The sequence below is a fragment of the Nannospalax galili genome, unplaced genomic scaffold (assembly GCF_000622305.1).
Source record: "Nannospalax galili isolate Female #2095 unplaced genomic scaffold, S.galili_v1.0 scaffold807, whole genome shotgun sequence".
NCBI classification, from domain to species: domain Eukaryota; kingdom Metazoa; phylum Chordata; class Mammalia; order Rodentia; family Spalacidae; genus Nannospalax; species Nannospalax galili.
Window position 1 is genome coordinate 251,205 of NW_008355917.1, and position 26,954 is coordinate 278,158.

The window sequence follows — 26,954 nt, forward strand, 5'->3', positions numbered from 1 at the left end:
TGTGCCTCTAAGCCAACCATCTCCTTGTCATTGACTTCAACTTCCATTTGGACACTTCCTGTAGTTCAAGGTGAAGAATGGCACAAAATTTACAAGGAAGAGAAATGGCCAAAGAACGGGTGTTAAATGGCCTCGAAACCCTGGCCTCAGGTGGTTTATGAAGGCCAGTTCATCTTCCTGGGATCCAGTGACAGCCTCTGTGGTGGTTGTACATGGGTGTTAGTCACAGAGTGCGGCCGCTCTCCATTTGCCCTGGGCGCCACCTGCAGCCGCTCTTCTGCTCGCCAGGCGCTGCCTCCGATGGTCACTACTTCTGCCTGGTCCCTGACCCCAGGGCTGGGGAGGAGACTGTGTCAGCAGAGCTGCATTCAGACACAGGAGCCCAGGTTCAGTGACGCAGATCCAGTTTATTGTAGAAGGGCACAAGCTTATATAGGGGTGGGTGTCCAATCAAGACGTTACAGCTCAGATTCTTTGGTGGAGCTGTGTCCTATCATGACATTGTGAGTCAGACACCTTATTAGCATGATAGGTTTCAGGTTACTTAGGCTCCAGTTTCCTGTATGGGGCCGGATTCCTGGGAACCACGTGACCCTGACTATTGCAGTATCTAAGTGTTGCAATTTAGAATCTCAAGGGTGGTGATTAGGGAGTGGCAAGCTCTAGGCATCAGTCTCATGATCTGCCAATGGGAGCAAATGTCACAAAGCACTCCTTGTGGCTCCAGCGGCCATTGCCTCAGGCCTGCTGTATGGCTGTCAATAAGACTTTCACACTAGGCTCAAGCCTGTCTCCCACAACAGAGCTGTGCTACCACCCCAGTCTAAGAGACTAAGCAAAATACATCCATGGCATGGACCGCCGATGATGGAGGCCATTGGGAACTCTCTCTTTGCTCTGGATTTATTTCTCCAGGTCTAACAGGTATTTTGGCCCTATTGACAATAGCATTCATGTTGCTGGTGGCAACATGTTTCTGTTACATAGCAGGGAACTTGAGTGGAGGGAGTCTAAGTTTTGGGTTTAGTTCTGCTACGTTTTAGCTATGACCTTGAGCTCACGAAGAGCCATGAGAACAAGTCACCCCAGGACTGTGGGTCAGCTTCAAATTCTGACTTTTTTGACCAGCTTCCTTTCAAGAGAAATGCATCTGCTTTCACATGCGCTTAAAGCATATTTATGAATGTTTGCGGGGCGGGGGAGGGTTCCTTTCTGTTAGTGTCAATTCAGCGTCAGGCAAAACCTCAGCACCTTGGGAGGCAGATAACCGAGCTTCACTTAGACACAAGCTATCTGTGTCAGCTTAAGAAAGTATCCTGCTCTGTGTGGAGGAGCACCGTCTCCTTATGAGTACTGCATAGTTCAAAGCTGGAACCCCAAAGTGCAGTAGATGTAGACTTTAGCTCTCGGTCTTGTAGATGATAGGCTCTTAGGGATATTAGCTTTTCAAGCCTTAGTTCCCTTTTCCCTGGAATGGAAAAGTTCTTGTAGCACTCTGAGGATTCAAACTAAGGAAGTCACATTTACTGACACATAGGCGTTCAGCAAACCAGAGCTGTCTCCTCAGCCTCAGTTTCCCTCATTAGGTGACCCATATTGGCTAAATATGTTCTTGCTGAGAAGTACGTACCTCCCTGAAGACTTCTGATCATGTTTCTTGGCAGGTTTTACCCTGCTCTCTATTTTGTTTTTAGGGGTTTTCACATTTGCTTATTTATTTGTGTGTGTGTGTGTGTGTGTGTGTGTGTGTGTGCACGTGTGTGTGTGTGTGTGTGTGTATACATGTTGTTAAAACTCCTTCTGGGAGGCGCAAGCAACTTCCAGATCCCTCCTCCCTCCATTCTTATGACAGACAAACCAAGGTCTAATTCCACCAAACTACAGTTTGGATAATCAGAAAGTTTATTTGGGCTTACCTGAAGAGCAGTGGGTGAGGGGTTACTTAGAGGACTGTGGGCATCCCACCCCTAGGCTGCACTAGAAAGTCTCCTCAGCTTAGGTACATAGTTCCTCCCCTTGTGCAACGCCGGCTGACTGGTTGGTTGGGAGGTGTGGCTGTCTCTCCTGGCCCATCCTTTCTTACAGAGCATCATGTTTGTTTGTGATGATCCCTGGGCAGGCAGGTGCAACCAAGCTTGGGAAGAAGGCATCTGATGTCCATGGTCTGTCTTTCAGGACAGTCTATGCCACAATATATGTTCACATTACATGGCACATATGCAGTGGTCAGAGGACAGCTTGTAGGGGTTTGGTCTCTGTTTCCTTCATGTGGGCCCTAGGGTTTGAACTTAGGTCATCAGGCCTAGGGACAAGCACCCTAACCCACTGAGCTATCTTGTCAGCCCTTACCTTGCAGTTAAAACAACTTAGATAAAGACTTGAGATCATTTTCTTATCATTATGAAGTACACCTAGAGGAATTCTTAGCTAGTTGAGCAGTGACCTTAATGTAACCCTGACCTCAAGAACCCAATTGTATGAGAAATGGAACTTGGTGGATAAGTGTGATTTCTGAAGCTGAGACTCAGGGCATGGCAGCATAGGGGGAATCATAATACTCTGGAAGATCATGTTCAATTTTAGAGGGCAAATGCTTTAATATTTTAAATGAGATTCCAACTGAGCATCGGAGTAGTCATTATAGGGCCCTTTATTACTTGACTGAGCTTCTAATTCTATATTTAATGTATAAGATATTTATCATAGGTCTCACCTGTTTTATTATTCATTCAGCCATCATCACTCTCTTTTTCAAGTGAAACAAGTTAGCACATATTTGATATTAGATACTGAACATGTGCTGGATGTTTTGGACAAAGAAAAGAAAACAGTGTGTTAAAAATAAAAAACAGGCCCGTCCAGTGGGGAAGTTAGGCATGTGTGCAGTAATGCAATGAAAGTTATCTTTACAGAAGTGACTTTATAGAAGTTCAGAAGGGACTTCCTGGATAGCGTTTATTGTCAACTTGACACACCTGGGTGACATGAACCTCAATTGAGTAATCGTCTCCATTGGACTGGCCTGTGGCCAGGTCTGTGGGACATTTTCTTGATTGTTAAGTGATGTGGAAGGGCCCAGCCACTGTGGGTGGTGCCGCCCCTGGGCAGGTGGGCCTGTGTTATATAAGAAAGCAGGCTGAGCAGGGGTCAGGCCAGAGAAACAAGGCAGTAAGCAGCGTTCCTCCACGGTCTATGCTCCAGGTGCCTGCCCTCAGCTCCTGCCTTGGCCTCCCTTGATGAGTGACTGTGCTTGTAAGCCAAATAAACCCTTTTCTCCCCAAGGTGGTTTTGGTCAGTGTTTTCATCTCAGCAATGGAGAAGCAAGCTAGAAGAGTCCTAGCAGAGTAAGACTCGCATTAGGCTTGTGTGGTATGCTTGGGGGACCCAGTAGAAGACTTGGGGGAGGGGCTCAACACAGGACTTTTTGTGGAGTTTCACTTAACTTGCATTCTGAAGATAAAGGGCAGGTGAGAAGAACATCCCAGGTTGAAGAAATGCCATGTGGAATGACAGCTAGTGTTCTGGAATGTTCCAAGGCGATGAGACGTCTGTTCATTTTTATGGAGATTTGCTGAGTGGCTTTAAGGTTGTTTCCAGTTAGGTCTGATGTTAAGATTCCACAGTCTAGCATTTTGCTCACTAGCACTGTGGGCTGGACTGGAAAGTTAAGAGGGTTAGGGATATCCAGGAGGATCAGGAGAGAGAGGGGAACCCCTGGAAAGATGGCCCAGTGGGTCGGCCTGATCACTGAGACTGACCCACTGGCATTGAACCTGGCTCCTGTTGTATTGGCTGCTCCCCCTTAGCAGGCTCCTGAACTGCATCCCTTCACTTTCCCCATCTGCAAAATGGGATGATAACAGTAGCAACATGGAGGCTGTAGTGAAAGTCAATGAAGTGGATGTGTATCTTAGTATGTCTAGGACAGTGTGAGGAACACACAATTATAATGTGTTTTTGAGAACTAACGGTAATATCTGCCTCCTAGGAAGAGGGAAAATTAGAGCCTCTCTGTACTTTCAGGTATTATATACATCTGATGCATTGATTCTCAGATAAACCCAGTGAGAGCATTTCTACAAACTTGCATTTTGTCTGTGATGTGGGGGAGGAACAGAGGGAGGCTGAGGAGAGTGGATGATGGAGAGAAGGAGCCTACCACGTGCTTCGTGTACTGTGGTTGCCGTTGGCCTTTGTCGGAGATGTTTGGCAGTGGTGGCAGGTTTTAAAGCGACTTGTAAGCGATCAGAGTTCTGATAATAAGTGACTGTTTAATGTTCGGCCACAAATAGAACCCCCGATTCTCCCCCTCCAAGGCTCAGAAAACATTCACAAAAGAGGAGTCAGACGGATCGAACAGCTGGGGAAAGGGGTGAAGTGTTGTGGCATGCTGCCTTCCGGGCATGACATGGTCCTACAGACTCTGTGTGTGCATGTGTGTGTGCATGTATGAGTGCGTGTGTGCACATGCCTGTGTGTGTACATGTGGAAGCCAGAAGTCAACACTGGATATCTCCCTCTTCCTCTGTAACTCTTAGTTTTTGAGGCAGGGTCCCTCACTGAACCTGGAGTTCACTATTTCAGTTAGACTGGTTGGCCAGCAAGTTCACAGATCCAGTGTCTGCCCCAAACTCTGGTGTCACAGATGAGTGTTCCCGTCCTGGTGCTGCTGATCTGAACTCAGGTCCCTATGCGTGTGCAGCAAACTATCCACCGAGCCATCGCCCCAGCCCCTATTATTGTGTTCTAAGGGCCCCAGCAGCCTCAAACTCTTTACAGAATGTCTTCTCCTCTTGAAGCACCCTGAGGATACAGCTCCGCGTAGAGGCTGATTTTCCTTCAGCACTTGATGCCCTTGGAGCCTAGCGATAGCTCGGCTTCTCCAACACCAGCTTTGCTGCATCTGAAGTGACCCCTTTCTTGTGGGAGACCCTTTCTGTGTAGGAGGCTTAGCCGTCTGCTCCTAACACCCGTCATCCCTTCTAGTGTGAGTGAAAGATCTCTTGGCCCCTTCCCTCACTCAGAGGGCTTTAGTACCTCATGGCTCAGGCTTCAACTTCACACAAAGCTGTGCCATTATTGTGGGCAAAAGTCCAATTCGACATCGTTACCTTTGGGCCTGAGATACCTTCACTTCCACCCCGAGTCCTGTGCTTTGACCTTGTAGCTGCTTTCCTGCTCCATCCCCACAGACACGAAGTTCAGCTCTTCAGCGGTCAATGGCGTTGTCCCGATGGTCACTCCAGCCTTGACCCTGCTTCCAGAATGAGGGCTTAGAGGGCATCAGTGCTCATTCCCTGTGTATTTCCTAGCTTGAGGAATGTAATAATTCTATATCACCCCTGTATTCATTTACAGACGTATGGGAATGAGCTAAGAACCCAGACGTTGCTCCTCAGTGGATGCACACAGCTCATTTATGTTTACGTATGTGCTAAAATTATTTCCATCAAATTCCTCCAAAATGGGTAACTTCTCTCAAGTACTGTAAGTAAATTAAACTTGTAGGAAAAAATAAGTGTGTGTGAAAGTAAGTGAGAGAAAGAGAGAGACTAGAATTGAGAGATATTTAATGTCAAATGATAGTTCAAAGAATTTCTAGGAAAAAAAAAAAAAACCTGACAAAAACTGGAGAAGAAGTGGGGCCATCCTCTTGTCAAGCACATGTTGCTGTTGTACTTGAGTGGAGTTCAGGTCTTTGCATGACATCCAAGACTGGTCTCCATCTGGTCTAGGCTCACCTTCTTCTGAGCTGTGATTCCCAGGGTACCTTCCAGTTCGGATAAGCCACCCTGGCAGACAGGGCTACGTTTTGCTGGGTTTTTTTTCCCCCCTCTGTGTGGTCATCCTTTTATGGGGTCCCCTTCCCTCCCGTTTCTTTTTTAAAATTTTATGTGTATGAGTGTATTGCCTGCATGTGTGTAAGTGCACCTGTGTCCTGTAATGCCTGTGAAGGTCAGAAGAGAGAGCATTGGATCTCCTGGAACTGGAGTTAACAGACAATTGTTAGGTGCCATGTGGGTTCTGGGAACAGAACCCAGGTCCTCTTCAAGAGCAGCCGGTGCTCTTAACCGCCGAGCCATCCCTCCAGCCCCTCCCATTTCTCACCTTTGCTTTCATGCATCTTCATGAAAGCCTGCATCAAGCGTGTCCTGTCCTTGGTTCTCGGTGCTTTTCCTGCCTTTCTGTTTTGTTTTTTTTTTTTAATTATTGATCTTTTGTACATTTCATGCAACAGTTCTTAACCAAATTTAAACTCCCTCCCCCACCCATGCCCCCCAAACCCATTACTGGATCTCATGTATTCCCCCATACATACTACCTTCCCTCCAGTCAAGCATTTGTACCCAGATGTCATTCAGTGCAAATTCATCCACTGGAGTCTAGCCATCCTATCTAGAGATCATTGGTGAGGCCTAGTCTCCCTCACCCAGCACTGACCACTGGAGTCTAGTCATCCTATCTAGAGATCATTGGTGAGGCCTAGTCTCCCTCACCCAGTAGTGACCAGTCTCCAGTAGTTCCCCGACTAGGGCCGACCGAACACACATTTCCCTCTCTCCACTCTGGGCCCTTGTGTGGTTGAGTTGACGTGGGGCCTGTGCTCAATACTACCATTTCCACAAGTTCACATGTGCGAGCTTCCAGTGGCCTGAAACCTCTGCTTCCCTGTGTTCATGGACCAACCCTGGCTCTTAAAATCTTTCTGCCCCCTCTTCCACAATGGTCCCTGAGCCGTGGGTGGGAAAGGTCTGATATAGGAGTCGAATCCAGGGACACACGCTCTGCAGTGTCTTCTTTAAAACTTGGCCAGTTGTGACCTTCTGTGTGTATCACACTCTGTTGTATAGGGAAGCTTCACTGGTGAGAGTTGAGGGATGAACTAGTTTTCTCTCTGCCCCCGTTCTGCTGTGCTCCATGAGTCTTAGGTGTAGCTTGTGTCTTTAGCATTTTCTCCCAAGTATCTGCATCATGCCAGTGTGTTCTCCCTGGTTCTCCTGCTAAGTCCCATAGAAGGTGTGGCCAAGCCTGCCATCTCTCTTATAGCCAACTTTACCCTCGCCAGCTGAGAGGAAGGTCAGCATCCGGGGGCTGCTGGTGTCCAGGGAAGCAGGCCTGCTCACAGAGCTCATCCTGAAAACAGCTGCCTAGCCCTACCCTGTGGCACCCAGCACAGAGTAATACTTGAAAACACTAATGGGAATTTCTAATGGGGCTTCTTGGAGAGGTCTGGTGGTGACACCTGAAATAATCTTCTCTAAGGCAGGTTCTTCCAGGGACAAGTCTGTGAGAAGGAAGGACTCTTGGACTCTGGCTCCACTTCCTGCCTCTAGCCTTTTCCCGGCAGGAACAGCTTTAGAACTGCATTTGAAGACACGTAATCTCCCAGCTCCATCTGTTTCTGCTCCTCTCTCCTGCCTCTCGCCCCGTGATTAGGAATTCTAAAATTCATTAGGAATCTCAGACCTCTGCTTTAGGTCTCAGCATGTCTACAAGGGTGAATCACAGCACCGTTTCAGCCTCTAGAAAATGCTGTTGTACGGCGCTGTGACATTTTAGATTTATTTTCCCCCAAATTTGTTCATTTACCTACAGTGGAAGAGCAATCAGTCTCTGCTATCAGCCTTTTATTTATTCAAGGAGCTTCGTCATTCTCACACTCCTACAGAAGATTCTGCTCAAAAGACTTCAATTCCGAGGTTCTTTTATGAAAGGGTTTTAATTTCTACCAGAATGTAAAATGCAGAGACATTAAAAGACACCACACACACACACACCACAGTCACACAGTCACATCATACACACGCACCACATACATAGACACACAGACACACCACACACATGCAGACATACACACACACAGACACACAGACACCATATACACACACAAACACACACATACCATAGCCACACAGACAGACAGACACACACACCACACAGTCACACAGGCACACCATACACACACACCACATACACAGACAGACAGGCACACCACACACAGACACTCACATACCACACCCACACAGTCACAGAGACGCACACACAGACATACACATACCACACATATACATACATACACAGACACACCGACACACCACATACACACCCCCCCCACACACACCATAGCCATACAGACACACACCACACACACACAGACACACACAGAGACATACACCTATACACACACAGACATATACATACCCCATGGACACACACAGACATACACACCACACATAGACACACACACATGTACACATTGAGTACTGTCATTGTACAATCCCAGTGGTGGCAGCTGGTGTCAGGCAGGAACAGCAAAGTCACTTCCTGTGAGCAGAGGGCGGCATTGATGGACACAAGGGGTGGGGAAGCAGAGGGTGACTGTCTATCTTGTGTATGAGTGCTGGGAAGGACTGATGGATGAGCACCCAACCCGAGTGGACAGCTTTGCTGAGGTCCCCAAAGCTGCCGGAGAGGAGTCCTTGCAATCTGTCCAGGATGAGCACCCAACCTGAGTGGACAGCTTTGCTGAGGTCCCCAAAGTTGCCGGAGAGGAGTCCTTGCAACCTGTCCAGAATGGCCTTTGAACCAAAGACAGGTGAAGCTGCTTGAGATGTTCCAGGATTATTGTTTGGGCCTAAGACAGCGCACATCCGAGCTCTCTGGACCGCCTTAGTCTCCTCCCCTCACATGATCATCCTAGTTCAGAAGAGCCTTTCTCCACAGTAACACTGATGGGGGTGAAGCTGGGCTCCACCACAGAGTTCTGGTATGTGACCCACAGCTACAACGAGTGCCTTTTTAATGTTTGAATAGCTATATTGATGTAAAATCTATGCACTATACATTTTGCCTGTTTAAAGAGGATAAATTGATAAAATTAGCCATCTTAGCCTTTCTGTGAGACAGCATCTTGTTATGTAGCACCGACTGGCTCTGTGACCACATTATCCTCAAACTGTGGCAGTCTCCGGCCTTGGACCCGGTTTTCAGGAATTGTAGGTGTGCACCCCCTTGTCCTGCTTATTTGAGCTGTTTTGGTTTGTACCCCAGCAGCTGTAGCAGCAGCGCTGTTCTGCAGCCATCACGCTGCTCTGATTTCTAAACGTTTCCTTACTCCAGACACAGTCTGTACCTGGTAAGCAGTCCTGCCCAGTCCTCCGCCCGTCCAGTCCCCGGAACCCCCTATCCTCTGGGATGCTCTGTCTCCTAGCATCCGCAGTCCTTGCAATCTCCCAAACCGTGCAATCCTCTGGCCCCTGCAATTCTCCCGTCTCTGCAATTCCCCGGCCTCTGCCATTCCCTGGCCCCTGTGATTCCCCAATTCCTTTGATCCCCCAACTCTTGTAATCCCCATCCCCTGCAATCCCCCGGCCTCTGAAATACCCCAACACCTGCAACCTCCCAACACCCTCAATCTCCCAGCCCCTGGGAATCTGTGATCACTGCTTGAGTCACAGTGGGTACCAGCTTGATAATGTCTCTGGAAGCTAAACATAGAATTACCATGTGATCCAGCTGTTCCATTTGTAGCTTAGACCCAAAGGGATTGAAAGCAGAGACAGTGACAGATTTCCATACAGCCAAGTTCTTAGTGGCGACACTCACGGTACCAGCAGGATTGCTCTGTTCTTCCCGCTCATCACCACAGCTTGGGGGAGGCTTGGGTCTCAGCTTTCCCGCGGCGGCTCTCTTGATTCTTTCTTTCTCACTGTTCTCCTAAGTTAGGTGCTGTACCAAATGGCAGATGTTCACAACGGCACGATCCTTTCAAAATTATTGCTCTCCTAAAGAGTGTTCAGATGTTTTCCCCTGACACTCTCACGACAGTTTAATGCCTATCTGATCATGAACTGTGGACTGATGGAGAATCATAGATCCCCCTCACCCCTCCAGAACCAGCCTTCTAGCTCTGTGCAGATGACAGCAGATACTTGAGCGTGCATGGTGAGGACCGGAGCCAGGTCCACCTGGGTGGTTTGTTTTCACCCCTTATCTGCTGTGTGGCCTTGGGTGAGGTGTTCTGTCTCTTTTCTAAGGCACAATCTCCTTATTTGTAGATTTGGGATGTTAAAAAAAAGTATTGACCTACAGGGACTGGATGAATGAATATTAGATGCATTAATAACTTAAACTCATACCGACTTACAAATTGCTATATGAACATTCACTGTTATTATGTTGAAAGGGTTCTTTTATCTAAAATGTAGTTGAAGGACAGGCACTGGCTGGTATAGTCTAGCCAACATTTGGATTGTGTTTTCAGAGGGAATTAGATCATGTTCACATTTCCTCCTTTTTCCTCTCTGGTCCATCTATTTTTGCATTTGCTTAATAATAAATAGGAATCTACACTTAATGATTTTTAAGGATTGTCTCGAACACTTTCTGGTTTTCCTGTTATGATTCAGGCATTCAGTCAGATGTATAACAATTTAGAATTAGGAATGATGCTGATTTCAGCTCAAGAAACTTGATTTATCTAAGGCCCTCCTCACCCACGGGAGAATGCGGTGGAAGTTGCTGGTGACCGTCAGAGAGAGGGAATGCTTCCCTGAGCCCAGGCTGTGTTCACAGTCCCTCATTTTAGGCCCACAGGATGGAATTCAGAGTACGGTGTTGGATCACTGGTTAATTTAATGTTACCGTGAGTCAGATCTAAATTTCTGGCACCAAATCTTGCATTTTTAAAAGACTGAAGTTTCTGCACTTTAGTTTGGTTGCTTAATGAAACTGGTGAATGATTAATTTGACTAAGAGGCTACAAGAAATTGCTACTTAATTAACCAAGGAAGGCAAATATTCTTAGAGGAGAGGGTGAAGGTGGTTGTGTAGGGATAGGGAAGGGTAGATGTCATAAGTTGACATCCTCTGTCACCTTCCATCTGGTTTACCTCTTGGGCCCCTATAAAACGAAAATGTTAATAATATTTTCAGGCCACAATAAAGATGTGAATCGATAAAGTACTGAAACATATGCTTGTCGTGACGTAGTGATCCTCTGTTGAATGGCTCGGCTCTTTTTTCTTATAAACCCACAGAATTGCTAAACATTGGAATCAAAGTGACACAGAAAGACCATCAACATCTCGTTAGTGCTTCTTTCTTACGTAAAACAGTAAAACAAGCGTCATCATCTCAGTAAATCCCTCCTCAGCCCCATCACTGCACTGAGCCTCTACTCTCCCCAGGATGGTGCTAACTCAACCCACTGCTCTTGTCATGAGGACCGCTCCAGCCACATCACACTGACATACGGAACTTCGTGCTTGTGGGATTTGGTAACCCCTCAATATTTACCGAATTTCTGTTCCCAGCCTATGCTTTCAGATGTCCAAGGTGTCCTTTGTAGCTCCTCTGACTCACATCTCATAAACTTTGCTTTGTTTTTTTCTCTAAACGTTGTCTTGCTGGTACGGTCATCTGAAGTAGAAAAAGACGCTGATGGATTCAGACAAGCTGTGGTGCAGCCGGAGACCAAGACTGCGTTACTCACTCTTCACGCCAGGGGTTTGTTTCCTCACAGACTTAGCATCAGCTTCTGGATATGCTTAAAGGTCAGAAGCGCAGGGTGGGAAGGAAGCCATGGGGTCCTCTCTCCTCATGCCTTTCCACCATCAGGTAGAAATCAATGTGCCGCGATTCCCAATGACAAAAATGAAGATGTGACTTTATGACAGTGTTTGATCTGAAATTGAGCCCAGCAGGATGAAAATCAAATATCTTAGCCTGAATTTCCAAATATCAGACATGGCTAAATTTTGGAAATACTTAAGAAATATCAGCAAAACAACAATCTTGATCTTTATGGTATAAGAAGAATTCTTTCGGTCAGTCTGGTCTACATAGTGAGTTCCAGGTCAGCTGGGGCTATAGGGAGAACCTGTCTCACAAAGATAAAAAAAAAATTATTTTTCCTTTGGAGATATTTGATCTAGTCACATGTTTATTTGACACATACTGGTTTTTTGTTTTATTTTTATTTTTTATGTGTATGAGTATATTGCCTGCATGTTTGTGAGTGCACCCATATTTGACACATATTATCGAACTTGATGTAAATACCCATTTTCCTACCCAATAGAGAAATAGGAGTGCCCAACAGAATTCTAAAGGCTGGGCAGCTTGAAAAAAATTGAAAACTATGTTTTCTAAAATTTCTGGAGTTTGGAAGTCTGAGACCCTGGTGCTAGCAGTAAGGTTCTGGTGGAGGTTTTCTTTCTGGCTTGCAGACAGCGATCCACCCCCCCATCTTCAGATGGAGAAAGAGAAAGACCAAGTTCCCTGCTGTCTCTTAAGAGCACTAGTCCATGTGGTGAAGGAACAGTTCTTATGGTCGCATTTAAGCCTAATTTCTTCCCAAAGGCTTAATCTGTATGTATGTCATACTGGGAACAGAACTTCAGCATGTGAATTTGAGGGAGACACAAGTCCATCATAGCAAGTATCTAATTGTGTCCTAAATTATCCTTTAAAAATCTGTTTTTCCTTCCCTCTCCTCCCTGATCTTGTTCTAGCTCTTCATCGTTTTTTCTCTCTCCCCCCTTCCCTCTCTTTCTTCTCCTCCTCTCTGAAGTTCCTTGTGTTAACATGCTTTGTGGCACAGGCAGCTGTGGGTTGAGTTTCATTGTTCAATGAGTTTGCTCGGCTTGAACTGTTCAAAGATGAAAACACAGCCAGTGCTAAATATATGTAATGCTAGCATTTCTGACTCGCCTGGGACCAGGACCAGAGCTCAAATACATCTTTCCTGATAGACCACACCACCCAGTGCGGAGTGCAGGCCACACCGCCTGATACAGAGTGTAGACTCTGGAGCTGTGTCCAGAGCCTCATATCTAGGTGCTTCTGACCTTCATGAACTTGATAATTTGCTGTGACTTTAATCCCTCACCTAGTAAGTAGAGGGACTGTGTTCAGTACCTACATGGAAACACTGGGATGGCCAGCTTCTGTAGCTCCTTCCTACCACCTCTGAAATCCCTCACAAAAAGACCTTATTTCCTTGCGAAAAGGACACAGTTTGCACGTGCACACATTCTACCAGGCACCTGCAGGTTTGGTTCATATTCTTGGTACTATAGGCATTTGATTTTCCTCCCTTTGGTTTAATTTTGAAATTACATAAAAATAGAAGTCTGGGTAAAACACTGATTTGGAATAAGAAGAACTTGGCCCTGGGCATGATCCCCGTGTGGTAATTACAATAATTATCTTGACAGCATTGAGATTTCTTTCTCTCTTTTTACTGGCCCTGGTGATCAAACCCAGAGCCTCATTCTAGGTTTGGATGCTACCTTCTCACTCAAAGAATACAACAGCCCATATTTTGTCTTCCTAGATTAAAAGACCAACTTTTAAAAGAAGTAGTTTTAGATTCACAGCAAAACTGAAGGCACAACTTTGTCTATACACCCCCACATCAACGTCCTACCAGATGTGATGAATGGATAAAAGTACCAGACTGTCAGCAGCATCAGAGCCCTAGAACCTTTCAGTGCTCTGTGCTTTGACACCCTGTTTATAGATAGAGAACCAAGGTGTCAAGAAAAGTGCCTTGCCCAGAGCCACAGGTGGATAAAGAGAAAAGACTCGGGCTGGGGCCAGCTCTGTGCTGTGACACTTGCCAATCATTCAGAAGCTTACATTTTATTTTTATTTAAAGTTTTTATTTATTTTTTAATTTTATGCATATGAGTGTTACGCCTGCACATATGTAAGTGCACCTATGTTGTGTAGTGCCTGTGGAGGCCAGAAGAGGGTGTTGGATTCCCTGGAACTGGGGTTATGGACACTTATTAGCCACCATGTAGGTACTGGGAATCAAACCCAGGTCTTCTACAAGAGAAGTCAGTGCTCTTAACCTCAGAGCCATTTTTCCAGTCCCCACAAGCTTAAATTTTTAAAAATATCCAGTATGACACAGACTGAAAATTCTGGTTCAATCCCCAGCACCAGAAAACTTTTGGAAAAAGAATGGAATTTAACTTCGACAAAGAAGCTGATGTCCACGTTTCTGTACCTAAAGGAAAAGATGCTCTTGGAGTGACGTGGACCTGGGCTGAAATTCTGGGTCCTCTACAAACGGTGTGGAAGTCAGTCCCTGCAAGTGGAGTGAGAGATGATGCCTACCGTCCTTGGTCTGGATGTGATTCTGATGCCCAGTCCCCCTTCCTACCTGATTTGCTGTTACATTTATACTGGGAATGGGACATGGCTTTTTCTTTCTTTTTTTCTAAGTTCAGCCCTCCCTGGATTGGCATTTCTTAGGAAAGCCTTACGTAATAAGTCTGGATAGATGGCATTTTATTAGGAGAAATCCTTGTACCTACTTCTGTTTACTCCCTAGACCTGCACCACAAGCTAATCTTCTATTTGCACTGTAATTTAATGACAGTGGTGCTCAGTGTGAGTCTTGGCTGGCTCTGAACTCCTAGATGGAAGCTGGTGATGTGTGAAGACTCATTATGTCCCATCAAGTTTCATTTTAAAATCTATAAATATATCTTTAAAAGTGAAAACAAATGACTTCACTATCCTAGGGACATAAATCATGTGTTTTCATTATGCCAAAGACCACTAGAAGATGAACTCTAATATTTCAAAGGTGACACGCAATTTGTATGCGTGAGTCACAATTTGAGCCCCATTCTACTTGAACTCACATATGCTGCGGTAAGGCTTAAGAGCCTTCTTTAATGGTATTGGTAATAATATAAATGCACAGGCACTTTGCCGTTTGTGTCGAATCCACTGGATTTGATAGCTCTGGGCTCCGAATAGCAGTTGCATCTAGTAACATGTTCCAGATGGACAGCAAAAGGCACCTGCCGGTTTGGGGGGCCTCAGGGCCCTGGAGCATAATGTGGGAAAATATGAGGATTTGGTTGAAAAGAGCCAAGGAAGGGGTGATGCCTGGGATGGCCTTGCTGGTCCGGGGAGAGGGTGACAGCGGAGCACATGTCATGGAGGATGTGGCCCATGGTCACAGATCCGAGCTGTCTTCCCCGTCCTGTGGCAGTGACATCGGACAAGTATCACAGAGTCATCCTGTTGAGATGCAACTAAGTGTTAGAGCTGCCACAGTGAAAGTACTGTTTCCAGTTGAATGACTTGGATGCAAATCCAGATCTTGATGCTAAAAGAGTTAGACCTTTGTTTGGGCCTGGACTTGGGTGTGTAAAGCATACCCTAAGGTTCTGTCTCAGGCTTCAACTTTTCTTGCTTCCTGGGGTCACTGTCTCATTGGGAGAGACCATTGGTCAGGGTCTAAACCATTGATGGGTCGAGGCGGGACACCTCCCCACCCAACAGAAGTCAGAGGTCAGGCTGTACTTACCACCCCTGTAAGAAGCCTTGCTGTTTGGGTCCCACTCATTCTCTGAGTGTTGATTCATTCTTTTGATAGGTGTCTAAGCTTCTCGTCTTGTTCTATTTTCTGATTATCCGTTAGCTTTCATAGCCTTTTCCTCTGTGAACAACATGCAGCATTTGTCCAAGGCTCACTTTAAAAATCTCAGTTGTGAAGGAAAGTTTTTAAAACAATTCTCACAGTTCCGTGTTTCAGGAGATTGCTGTCTTGGTGTCTGAGCTCTCTGAAGATGTTAATTCTGTTATGATTCTCTTTATAATCGGATTTTCTTTTTGAAGCACTCTGGAGTCCAACTGAAACTGTAGGCTGTGCTACACTTTCCCGGAGGATGGAGCGAGGCCATTTTTATTTTGACAAACCTGCCACTGTTCTGCCCCCATCCCAGAAGTTGCCAGCTCTCTTCTAACATCTTTTTTCCAGGGACTCAGCTGGAGGACCTCACCTCATCCTCTTCTCTGTATCTTCTGTCTGTACCACAGTGTGTCTCCTGTCCATGGAGGCTGCCAGAAGGATGAACATCAAAGATGAGATTCTGACGGTCTCATTTTCCAGTATTTTTTCAAATTTTAAAGCTTTATGTTGGTGTGGTCTTTTCCTAAGCACACCCCAGGAAATTTTTTGATGTAAGAGCCAGAATTACAGACATGGACTTAAAACCAAATCCAATGTAAGACACTTTAGTGGAGCCATGGAGACGTCAGGCTGTGAGTCTCGAATGACTCAGAGCAAGGGCTTGATTAAATCTGTGTGAGTTCCTACTAGGGTTTCTTAACCACCTCTCTGCTCGTTTTTGTTGTTGTTTTGAAGATATATTTATTTGAGGACTTAGAAACCTATGAAGTAAGGAAATAGCCTGGTCTGTTTGAATAAGAATAAGCATGTCACAGTCAAATAGTATCTTCAAGTCCAAATGAGGTGGTGGCCTCCCAGTGACCATGTAGGGGCCTGAAGGAAATGGGCCAGGAGTCTCCTGTGGGAAGAGCTGACAGGCATCCGTGACAGGCTCACATTCACTGCCTAGCTGTCAGCTGCAGCCACGGGTGAAGATTGAATCGCTTCTAAGGCAAGTCCTGACCAGTTTCTCATCATGAAGAATGTCTGGGCATCCCAGCAGAGGGAGAAGGACTTCAGTGTGGCTGTGTCTCTGTGGGTAAAGTAGTAGTGTGATTTAACCCTCAGCTTGCCCTGTTCCAATCAATTCTTTTCCCTATAGCTGGAGCTGTATTTTTAAAACAGAAATTAAATCATGTTACCACACTGATTAAAGTCCAGGCTTCTTCCCATGGGCACTGAGGCTTAGCAGGACCTGGTCTGAGTTTATCTTTTAACAGTTCCTCTTCAAATAGGCCACACCTCATGGAGCCATCTTCTAGAGCATTCTTTTCCTTGTGGTGTAGTAGTTCCTTCCTCTGTTTCATTTCTGATTGGAGCCTCAGTTGAAACACCATATCCCACAGCATCCTTGTGTGATCCTGTCAGAGCATGTCAAATTCTCTGTTAAAAGGTCTCCTATCCTTGGTAAAAATTATTATAGGTTTCCACAGGCTATGCGGCCCAAGGTAGCCCTTTGCTCGGGACTCTGTTTCCAGGCTCAGTACAGCATAATCAAAGTTTTTCTTCAACTGTTTAAAATAATTATGTGTATATGTGTGTGTCTGTGTGGGGTTCTGTGCACATGAATGCAGGTACCTGTAGACGTCAGAGAAGGGTGTGGGATCCATTGGAGCTGGAGTTACAGGTGGTTGTGAGTCACCTGATGTGGGTGCCAGGAACCTAACTGGTTTTCGACAAGAGCAGTACTCACTCTTAACTGAGGTACCCCCTCTCCAGTCCACAAAGGGGGAACTCAACCTGGCTTCGAACTCATGATCCTCCTGCCTCTGCCTCTTCAGCATAATCTTCTGGCATGCACCACCGCAGCCAGCTAATGTAGGTCTTAAAAGTTAGGGTTAAATGCTTCTCTGCTTCTCTAATGCCACAGAGACCAAAAACTTTGCTTTTACAGTTTCTTCTCTGGACATCCCCTCCTTTCCTTACTACTGAATTCATGGTCATTTTTAAAAATTTTATTGAATTTTTTGTGTATTTCATACAGAACATCTCAAACAATCTTGATCATTGTTATACCGCCATCCCCAATGGGACCCTCTCATAGCCTCCCCCTACACTGAAGCCCATGTGCTCTGTCATCCCTGTCAGGCCCACTGGGTTGTCAGTGTCCCCAGCTGTTCCCCAGTGCAAGTCTGTTCACTGAGTCTAGTCAGCTTAACTACAGTCTCTTGTTTTAGGAAGATCAGCTCTTCCTCACCTAGCAGCAATCAGTTGCCAACATTCCTTCAGATAAGATTGGGATCTGCTGTTCATTTTCCCAGTTCTATGTTGGGTTTCTATCTGCCTGAGTTTGCATGGGACTTGTGTATGCTGACACCATTGCCATAGAATCATGTGAGCAGGTTCCCAGGAGCCTGTAGGACTCTGTTCCATATGGTCCTGCACCTCCTCCCTGGTTCTTACCTGCTTGTCACTCAGGGACCCAGGTGGGAAGAACTTCCATGCGTATGCTGTCATGATTTCTAAGACAGCGAAACTAAGTGTGGTAAGCTGGATGCTGGCTCTGACCTTCCGATTTAGATTTACAAGGATACCTTCTGCTGGGATTTGCTGCTCAGTCCCACAGGCCTGTTTGAATGAGACCAGGACTGGGTGCACAGTCCTGCTGGGTGGCCAGAGTAGGGAAACTGGCAATGCTTATGAACAATACTTCTGCTGCCTTTCCCAGCGCCTGGCTTTTCTAATGCCAACAACCTCTTCCTTGCATCACCTTGTCCTACACCCTTCTGTGGTCATACCAAAGACTTGTAGTCAACAAGAACCAAACCACTTTGAAAACAGTGTCAGGCAGTCTGACCCCTGTTTTCCCATGCATTCATGAGAGAGGCCTGTTGTTCAGCATTCGGGTATGTTGCTGAAGACACTACCTACCTTGATTGCAGGGAATCAAGAAATCAATTTTGAAGCTGGGGAGATGGCTCAGTGGATAGGAGCATGGCCTGTTCTTGCAGAGAAACTGACTTCAGTTCCCAGCACCCACATGGCAGTTAACAACTGTCTGTAACTCTAGGTCCTGGCTTCTGTGGGCATTGCACAATGTGGGTATATTTACATTCATGTAGGCAAAATACTCACACACATAAATACATATAAATCAATCAAAAAATAGAAAAAAGAAGAAATAATCTCAAAGTAACCAGGAAACCCTCCCCTGATGACTGGTTTTCATAGTGCTGGAAATTACTATGCAGGCTGTTGAGGGAGGACAAGACATCAGTGGTTTTACCCAGTATTGGACTCTGCATGCTACAGTAACACCCTACCAGGCAAGATGTGCCCACTGGCACAATACAGGCAAAATGGGTATTAGAGTAACCAACCTTTCTCTGATTGGATTAGAGCTCCGCTTCATATCTGGGATTTTATGTCTGGTACTGTAAATGTGATCAAAAGTTCCTAATTATGAAGATCATAGGCCCTAAGGGGGAACCTACTGGTGTTTCACTAAATGGTCATGTTGTGAAAGTACCTTCTTAATGTTTATACCCATAAACTTGTGCTGTTCACACAAAGAGTGAGAGGTCTCATTCTCTGGGTGCGGTAATTCCATGCCTCCACCAGGATTTCGGCCTCAGGCACTCCCCAGGAACTGACTGGCACAGGAGAAGATGTTGACAGCTTGAGTTATTTCACTAATTTCTGTGGCTTTGTTCTTATATCACAGTTGTGGGAGCCTTGTTAACTGTGGGTCTCCTTCTAAGACCTCAATTACCCAACAATAACTCTTATTTATAGGTTGACAGCTCTTTAGGACTGAAAAGAACCTAATGTTATTCCAGGGTGTTTATTGAGAAATAAATCACACTACTTTTCTTTTAAAAATAAATAGATAAATGAGCCTTCTGGTGACCCAGTATAGCCACTTTCATTTTCGTTGTCTGTGGGTTAAGATATTAGGAAGTTAATGATCATCTTATTGGAAAAATTGTATTTGACTATCATTTTCAGGGTGCTCTTGGGATGTGTCATAGTGAGTAAGAGACAGACTTACGACTTCAAGGCCCAGCTCTGCATGTTAAGAGGGAAGACTGTGGCAGATAATCTAACTTCTCTAAACCTCAGTTTTCTAGACTTTAAAGTAGAGGTGTTTTTGGTACATTGCTCACAGAATTGACCTCAGATCAAACTAGCTAATGCCTTTAAAGATTCAAACGCGCAGGCTCAGAATTGTCCCGTAGGGTCAGCTGACAAGGGTGTTGAGGGCTCAGAGAATCGAATGCAAGCCATCAGCTAGCAGCAAGCAGATTCGAAGCAAGACCTCAAATTTTCCTTCTTGGAGCCCCAATGCTGTATTTTTACCACCCCCATACACAGTTGCATGAAAATAGTCTTAATAAAATGAGCATAAACCAATTTGTGAAAAATATAACCTCCAGAAAAGATCAGATTCTCTATTTGCAGTTGTAAGGTTTAGGTAAGGAGCTTTTCATGGAAAGGAGGGAACGCTCCAAGCTCCTTCCCACGGAGAATACTATCTTGTGTTGAGCCAACTCTTTGTCCTGTAACCTGGTGTACACCCCTGGGTCAAAGGGTGTGCAACGTCAGTGTGAATCCCAAACCAGGCGCAGTCTAAATTAAGAGTGTAACACGGGGAACAGGCCGCAGGATCATTTTATAACATGGAATAAGGTACATGTTGGGAAAACATACAGGCAGAGGACACCAGATTCCCTTGATCTCTCTGCTAAAAGCAGTACCATGTCCTGTGGATGGCCCATACATGATAATAGGCATCAGCTCAGTGGATGCAGAGCTCCTTGAGTTGGGACAGTTAAATAGAACATTTCCCTTGGTAAGAATAACCGATTCTGTTTTCACGCTTCCTGGGTTCTTATCTGTGGCAACTCACAGTGTATCTTTCTAGAAAACTTTCAGCCCAGGAGGGATCCAATGCACCACATGAATTCGCACAAGCGTTTGTATTTCATGCATCTTGCTTTCACTCCTGACTTTAGTGGATGTCCACCTTTCTCAGTTTCATTCCACAGACCATAATGCTGTTTATTTCTCTCTCTCTCTTTTATAGACATTGATGAGTGCTCAGCCAAGATGCACTACTGTCATGCCAACACGGTGTGTGTCAACCTGCCCGGGTTGTATCGCTGTGACTGCATCCCAGGGTACATTCGTGTGGACGACTTCTCCTGCACAGGTGGGCATTAGAAACGGTGCTAGTTTTCTGAGTCATCCCTTTCCTGCGGCGCACCCGCATCATTATCTTTATATGCTAGTGCACACAGTCCTGCAATTACCTATATCATTCGTCTCCTTCTTCAATACCGTCTTTTGAGAAAAGGGTAATAAGGGGGGAAGTTTTATCTGCGTAATTGATTTCCATGCTCAGTGTTTCCGCCGTGAGTGGGAGCGTATAGAAGTGGGTGTGATTTGAAATGGAAGTCTCAGCTGCCTATATCAGCACCGAGGGACTCAGAGACATTAGTTCCCCAAACAGAAAGTATCCTGTCATCATGATGGGATGTGATTTGCATGTAAGAAAATGTATTTTGGAAAGATAAGCACTAATTTGTTTGAGAACAGGAGCAGGAGACTTTGGTAGTCAGGAACTGGGCACTTGGGAGTCAGTCAAGATTATTTTGATTAACATCACTTGCTTCTTTTCAATTTCCCGTCTCCTCTTAAGTCTCTGCTCAGCGCTAACCTGGAACTCCATGGGAAGACGTTGCCACCTCTGTGCGATGCCTTTGTGGTACAGCCGGTGCGAGGTTCTGTTGTATGCCTTCCTGTGTGTGTGTGTGTGTGTGTGTGTGTGTGTGTATCATCATCTCAGATTCATAGCTCTTGATTTCTACCTCCAGCTCCATTCTTGCTCCTGAGGAGGTGACATAGACATACAGATGTTCAGGACGTCAGCTCACACTTAATGTGTGTGAAACAGAACTCTGAATTTCCTAACAATTCTGCATTTTTACTCATCCCCACAAAACACAGTATCATCTGCCCAGTTCTGAGAGATAACAATTCAAGGTCTCTGCTAGATCCCTTTCCCCACAGGAGCTGTGGTTGGTGTCTGTGTAGTTCGCCTCTTCAGTGCTTCTTAACACTGCGGTGCTACGTGGGTGGACCTGTGGAATGGTCACACGGAGCTTTCTCCACCATCTCACTCAACCATAGTCTATTCTTCATCCAGTAATCACGGGACACTAAACAAGATTTATTGTGTCGTGTGTGTGTCTGTATAGATGCACATACATGTGCAGGTGCTGACAGAGGCCAGAAGAGGGCATCTGATCCCCTGGAGCTGCAGGCAGTTGTAAGCCCCCTGTCACGTGTTCTAGGTACCACACTCCAGTCCTCTGGTAGAACAGCAAGCATTCTTAGACGCTGAGCGCTCTCTCCAGCCCCTAGAGCCCCCTTTTTTTTCCTTACTCTAACATTCTCCCCTCTGAAGAGGTAACCCTAAAATCTTTCTTTTTGTAATTTTTAATTGAGCCTTTTAAATTTCATATATTTCCCACTCAAATCCAGACCCCCTCCCCCAGCCATGCCTCCCCTTCTCGCCCCACAGAACCTGATGCACTCTGCCGTACACGCTGAATCCTATTCATTCAGGTGTTTGTACCCAAATGACTTCAGTGTAAATGTGTCCGCTGGAGTCTAGTCATAAGTAAGTCATACTCTCCCTCACCCAGCAGCAATCAGTCTCAAATAGTTCTCAGTCTAGTGCTGGCCTGCTACCTATTTCTCACCTCCCCTTTGGGCTCTTGTTTAGTTGAGCTGACATGGGTCCCATGTCTGATGCCACTGCTGCTGCAGGCTCACATGAGCAAGCCCCCCGTGGCCTGGAAGCCTCCACCTCCCTGTGTTCATGCCCCAGCCCTGGCTCTTATACTCTTTCTGCCTCCTCTTCTGCAATGGTCCCTGAGCCATGGGTGGGTGAGGTTCCATACAGGAGTCCCATCCTACACTCTACCAGGTAAAGGGAAAGGACACATGGAGGCAACGGACAAGAAACAACGCGAAAGGGGAGCAGTAGGGAACAGACGTCATCTGAGGGAGGTGGAAGAAGTGGGAGTAATGGTTAGGGAGGAGGGGAGGGAGGGACAGGCAGGGACCATGGTGTGGGGGAGGGAGGGAAGTCAGGAGAGGAAAGATGGTGGGAGTCAGGTGGCATTAGGGGGAGGGTGGGGCTAATGGGGGCACTGTGACTAAGGAGGGAGGGAGGAGGGAGGCCGGATGTGAGAAGAAAAGAGTGGAGCTGAGTGAATCTCAGGGACAGGAAACCTGGAGGGAAAAGTGATGCCCTAGAAACCCTGTGAGAAAAGCACAGAGTGTCTGAACACTAATGCACATGTAGACCTGGGAGCTGCCTGGCAGGGAACGCAGTGCCAGACAGAAGAGACCTCCCTTAGAGTGACAAGCATGCTGCACAGAACTCATCAGAGAAGTCTTCTTTTTGCAACAGATGGAGGCCACTGCAGAGTTGCACATCTGATCAGGAACAGAGAACATATACCTGGGAGATGCCCAGTGCTAGAGCACATTTTTAAGAAGAAAAACAATATAAATATAGTCAAAGATTGTCAGAATATCTCAATACGCAGCTCGATCCCATCTTCTTACTTCAGTGTCTGTTCCCAGTGGCTTCACCCTCTGGCTTCTGCAGCTTTTCCGTGGACCTGTTCCCTGTCCTGATGAGATGCTAACCTTGGCCTCGTCTTCCCTGTCCATCAGCCTGTTTCTCATCAGGTCCTTGCATGAGCCGTCACTCCTTGGAGGTTCTTGGATGTCCATTCATAGCTTTATCTCGTCATTGAGATTTCAGCCTAAAAATGGTCAATAGGGGCAAAGGACGCAGCTCACTAACCTTGGCCTCGTCTTCCCTGTCCATCAGCCTGTTTCTCATCAGGTTCTTGCATGAGCCGTCACTCCTTGGAGGTTCTTGGATGTCCATTCATCTCCGCGTCTTCATAGCTTTATCTTGTCATTGAGATTTCAGCCTAAAAATGGTCAATAGGGGCAAAGGACGCAGCTCAGTGTGGAGGGTTTGCTTAGCATGTGTCAGGCCCTGTATAAAGTCCTCATTACTGCAAGAACAAAAAACAGAGGAATCACAATACTAAGCTCATTATATCATGTGTTATGATTGAGGTACCAGCAAATCATAAGGGGGGAAAAAAAAAGAAGGCCCTTGACATTGTCAAGATAGAACTTTTCCTTTTATTTTTACAAGCTGGGGGAGCTGCTGGGGTTTATTGAAATGTGTTAATGTATAGTGATTGGATTAGAATTTTCTAGGGAGGTGTGGATGGGAAAGGGGAGCCAAGAGACATGCTTTCCCCCTGGTGTGCCCTTCTCCTCTCTTCTAGTCAAGGCCACCTACAAACACTCTCCAAGCAATGAGTCCCTGAAACTCTGGCATTTACCCTGGTGTCCTTAAATAAGCTCCTTAGATTAAAGTCTGTTCTTTATTCTTCAAGGCAGAACTGTTCCCATCCTAGGTTTTGCCATTCCTTTATTGAAATAGAAGACATCTTCCTCCAAGTAATCATTTGCTTCTGTAATCAGATAAGTGGTACATATGTGCCACTACACAGCACATACACACACACATATATGTGTGTGTGTGTGTGTGTGTGTGTGTGTGTGTGATATCAGATAAGTGGTACATATGTGCCACTATACAGCACATACACACACACACGTGTGTGTGTGTGTGTGTGTGTGTGTATGTGTGTGTGTGTGTGTGCCTATTTCTTTTTAGATGTTTCATTTCCAGATGACATTTTCCTGGGAGAAATTGCCAGACTTAAAGGCATCTGTTTTTTTCTGGAGATCCTTGTATAACATTTCCATTATTGACATTCCTTGCTTCCAAAGAGTACCCCAATGCCTGTACCTGCCGAGCAGGGTCCTCCATTGTAGCGGAGCAGCTATCTGTTGCTGCTGCTGCTTTACTGTTGGTTTTCTAGTGAGTCAAGGTCACATCTGTTTACCTTTCTCTACTGCTGAATGCCATTTAGAACTCTAGCCATTGCCTCTTGGGCTTTGGCTAAGGGCAAGTGTAGAAGTCAGACATTCTGAAAAACTTCATTCAACCAAAATGTACTGGGCCTCAAGCTAAAAAAATAGATCAGCGTTGGTGATTTGATTGATGGGTTGCTTGAGTCATTCATTATACGGCATACTCAATATGCAATTAATGTCTTAGCTACCTTGACTATGGAAAAATGACCTCTGTACCTACAGAGTTCATGATTAACCAAGGACCATCTTCAGACTGAGAAGTGCATGCCCTTCTGACCCTCTTCTGTGCCTTGGGAGGGTTAAGACTATTGCATGTTTGACTGTCTGTGGCTGTTACTCCTTGACACATATACAAGAAGGATTCCTACAACAGCCTGTCCCAAAGCTACACTGCCACAAGTCTTTTCAGATGCCTGTACCTGGCAATGGAGATGCCAAACAGGGTCCTGAAGGAAGAGAGGCACTGCAGAAGCTGGAAACACAGAAACAGAAAACCCATAAGCTTTCCCTCAGTTATTTTTCCCCTATTCTAATCTGAAAACAAATGAGAGCAAAGGGTCAGTTGGTAGAGTTCTTCCTTAGCATGGGAAAAGCCCAGGTTCCATCTTGACCCCTGTATAAGACCAGGTGTGGTGAGCCGCACTTCAGTCTCAGCACTTGGGAGGTAGAGGCAGGAGGATTAGAAGTTCAAGATCATCCATGACTACGTAGAAAGATAGAGGCCAGCCTGGCCTAACCAGGCCTCAAAATATACAGAGAAAGAAAGAATTTTAGTTTACCTACTGAGCAACAATGCTCACAGAGTTTAACACTGAGAAGAGCTATCTAGGACTTGAAAGTGGAAACTCAGGGCTGTCCGGCATGATTTTTTTTTTTAATTGTATATGAATCTCCGCAAACTTTTCCCTTGGACTTTTGAAGGGTAAAATCAAAACGTTTGTCTTTTGACACTGGGGTGTTTTTGCCTTGAAGGTCCTGTCAGCCTAGACTCCTTTCTCTCCTATAGGAGATTCCATCGTTGGTCTGTTATGAATTTTGAGAGGGAAGTGGCCATTATATGACTTTGGGGGGCACACGTTTTCTTTTCTGCATACTCTGAATTTTTGGAATGGTCACCTGACTTGATTTATGGGCTTCTGAGTTTCCTTTATCCCTGCTTAAACAACTCATGTTGCACTTGTTTGCTAAGATGTTATCATTAGAGACGCAGGCAGGTTTAAAGAGGATTCTTGTGATTTACAGCAGAGGCAAGCGGCAACGAGACAGGTGGTCGGCAGTTATGAGCTAGCATTCATTTTTATGCCGCAAACTTCCCATGAGGAAGACATAAGGGGGGTGGGGAGTGAGATAACAGATACTCCATGTGATCTCCATTACCTCACTAAAAAGATTTTTATTTTCTTAATATTGGCATGCAAGAAACCTTGAAGGAAGTGCATGTTCCACATATTCGGAGCAAGCTTAGTTAAATCATTAGATATAATAGCCTATTAACTTAATGACTTGAATTAAGCACCTTGTAATGAAAAGAGGTTAGGCCACACTTCAAATGCCTTGTGCAGAAAAGTTAACTGTTTGAGATTTTAGAGTCGTTTTCTGGAATATGTTTTCAACACAAGATTGATGAAAACACACGGCATTTCCAAATATCAGATGCACAGTATTTCGCCCTTGAGTGTGGAGCTGGGACAGAACATTTGCCGATAGGACACTACTATAAATTACCTGTGTCCTTCAAGCGCACATCATGTGCTTGCTTGTAATGCTTGTCTTGGCATTTTGGGGTTCTCCGTCAGCATTAACGGACAGGTTGCTGGACGATCAGTTTGTTTTCGGTTTCAGAAGAGGTGATCCAGTTGTAATAATGAGATGAGTCAGGAGCCCATAGACTACCTTTAGATTAAAAATCCTGTATCACTAATTAGACTCAATTGCTTATACGAACAAAAGGGAGAGGACATGAAGTTGGAAAATAAGAGGAAGGGATGTGGGAGGAGCATACACTGCACACATATACAAGATTCTCAAAGAAAAATGAGTATTTCTAAAACAGAATCCCATATCAATGTCTTTATAGAATGTAGAATATGCCTATTAAAGACATAATATGTTTACTGATACATTGAGTTAGAAAAGTCAAATCTAGGAGACAGACACATGGCTCAGCAGCTAAGGGCACTTGCTGCTAAGCCTGGCAGCCTCACTTCCATCCTGGCCCACATGGTGGAGGGAGAGAACCGACTCCCTAAAGTCACCCCCTTGTATGTGCACCAAACACACTCACACCCACTCATGGCAAATAAGTAAAGGTATTTTAAAAAGGAAAAAAGGAAGAGTCCAAACTGGACCTGCATCTCTGGGTCTCTGAATGCCTACCTGGAAGGTCTGATGACAGTCAGGAGATACGGACTTTGCCTTGGCTCGTTTGCCTGACACTTGTCTTTCTCTCTTTCTGTTGCTTAAATAGTCAGGGAACTTTTCTCCCCCC

General features: G+C 45.5%; 1 protein-coding gene across 1 annotated transcript in view; it reads left to right on the forward strand.

Moving 5' to 3' along the window:
* Window positions 1-26,954, forward strand: part of Nell1 (neural EGFL like 1) — a gene marked incomplete at both ends in the record, with an annotated part of 478,314 nt that overhangs the window by 220,597 nt on the left and 230,763 nt on the right. The window contains 1 exon segment of the mRNA XM_008853837.1: window positions 20,508-20,633. Within this exon segment, the coding sequence (XP_008852059.1) occupies window positions 20,508-20,633 (126 nt within the window).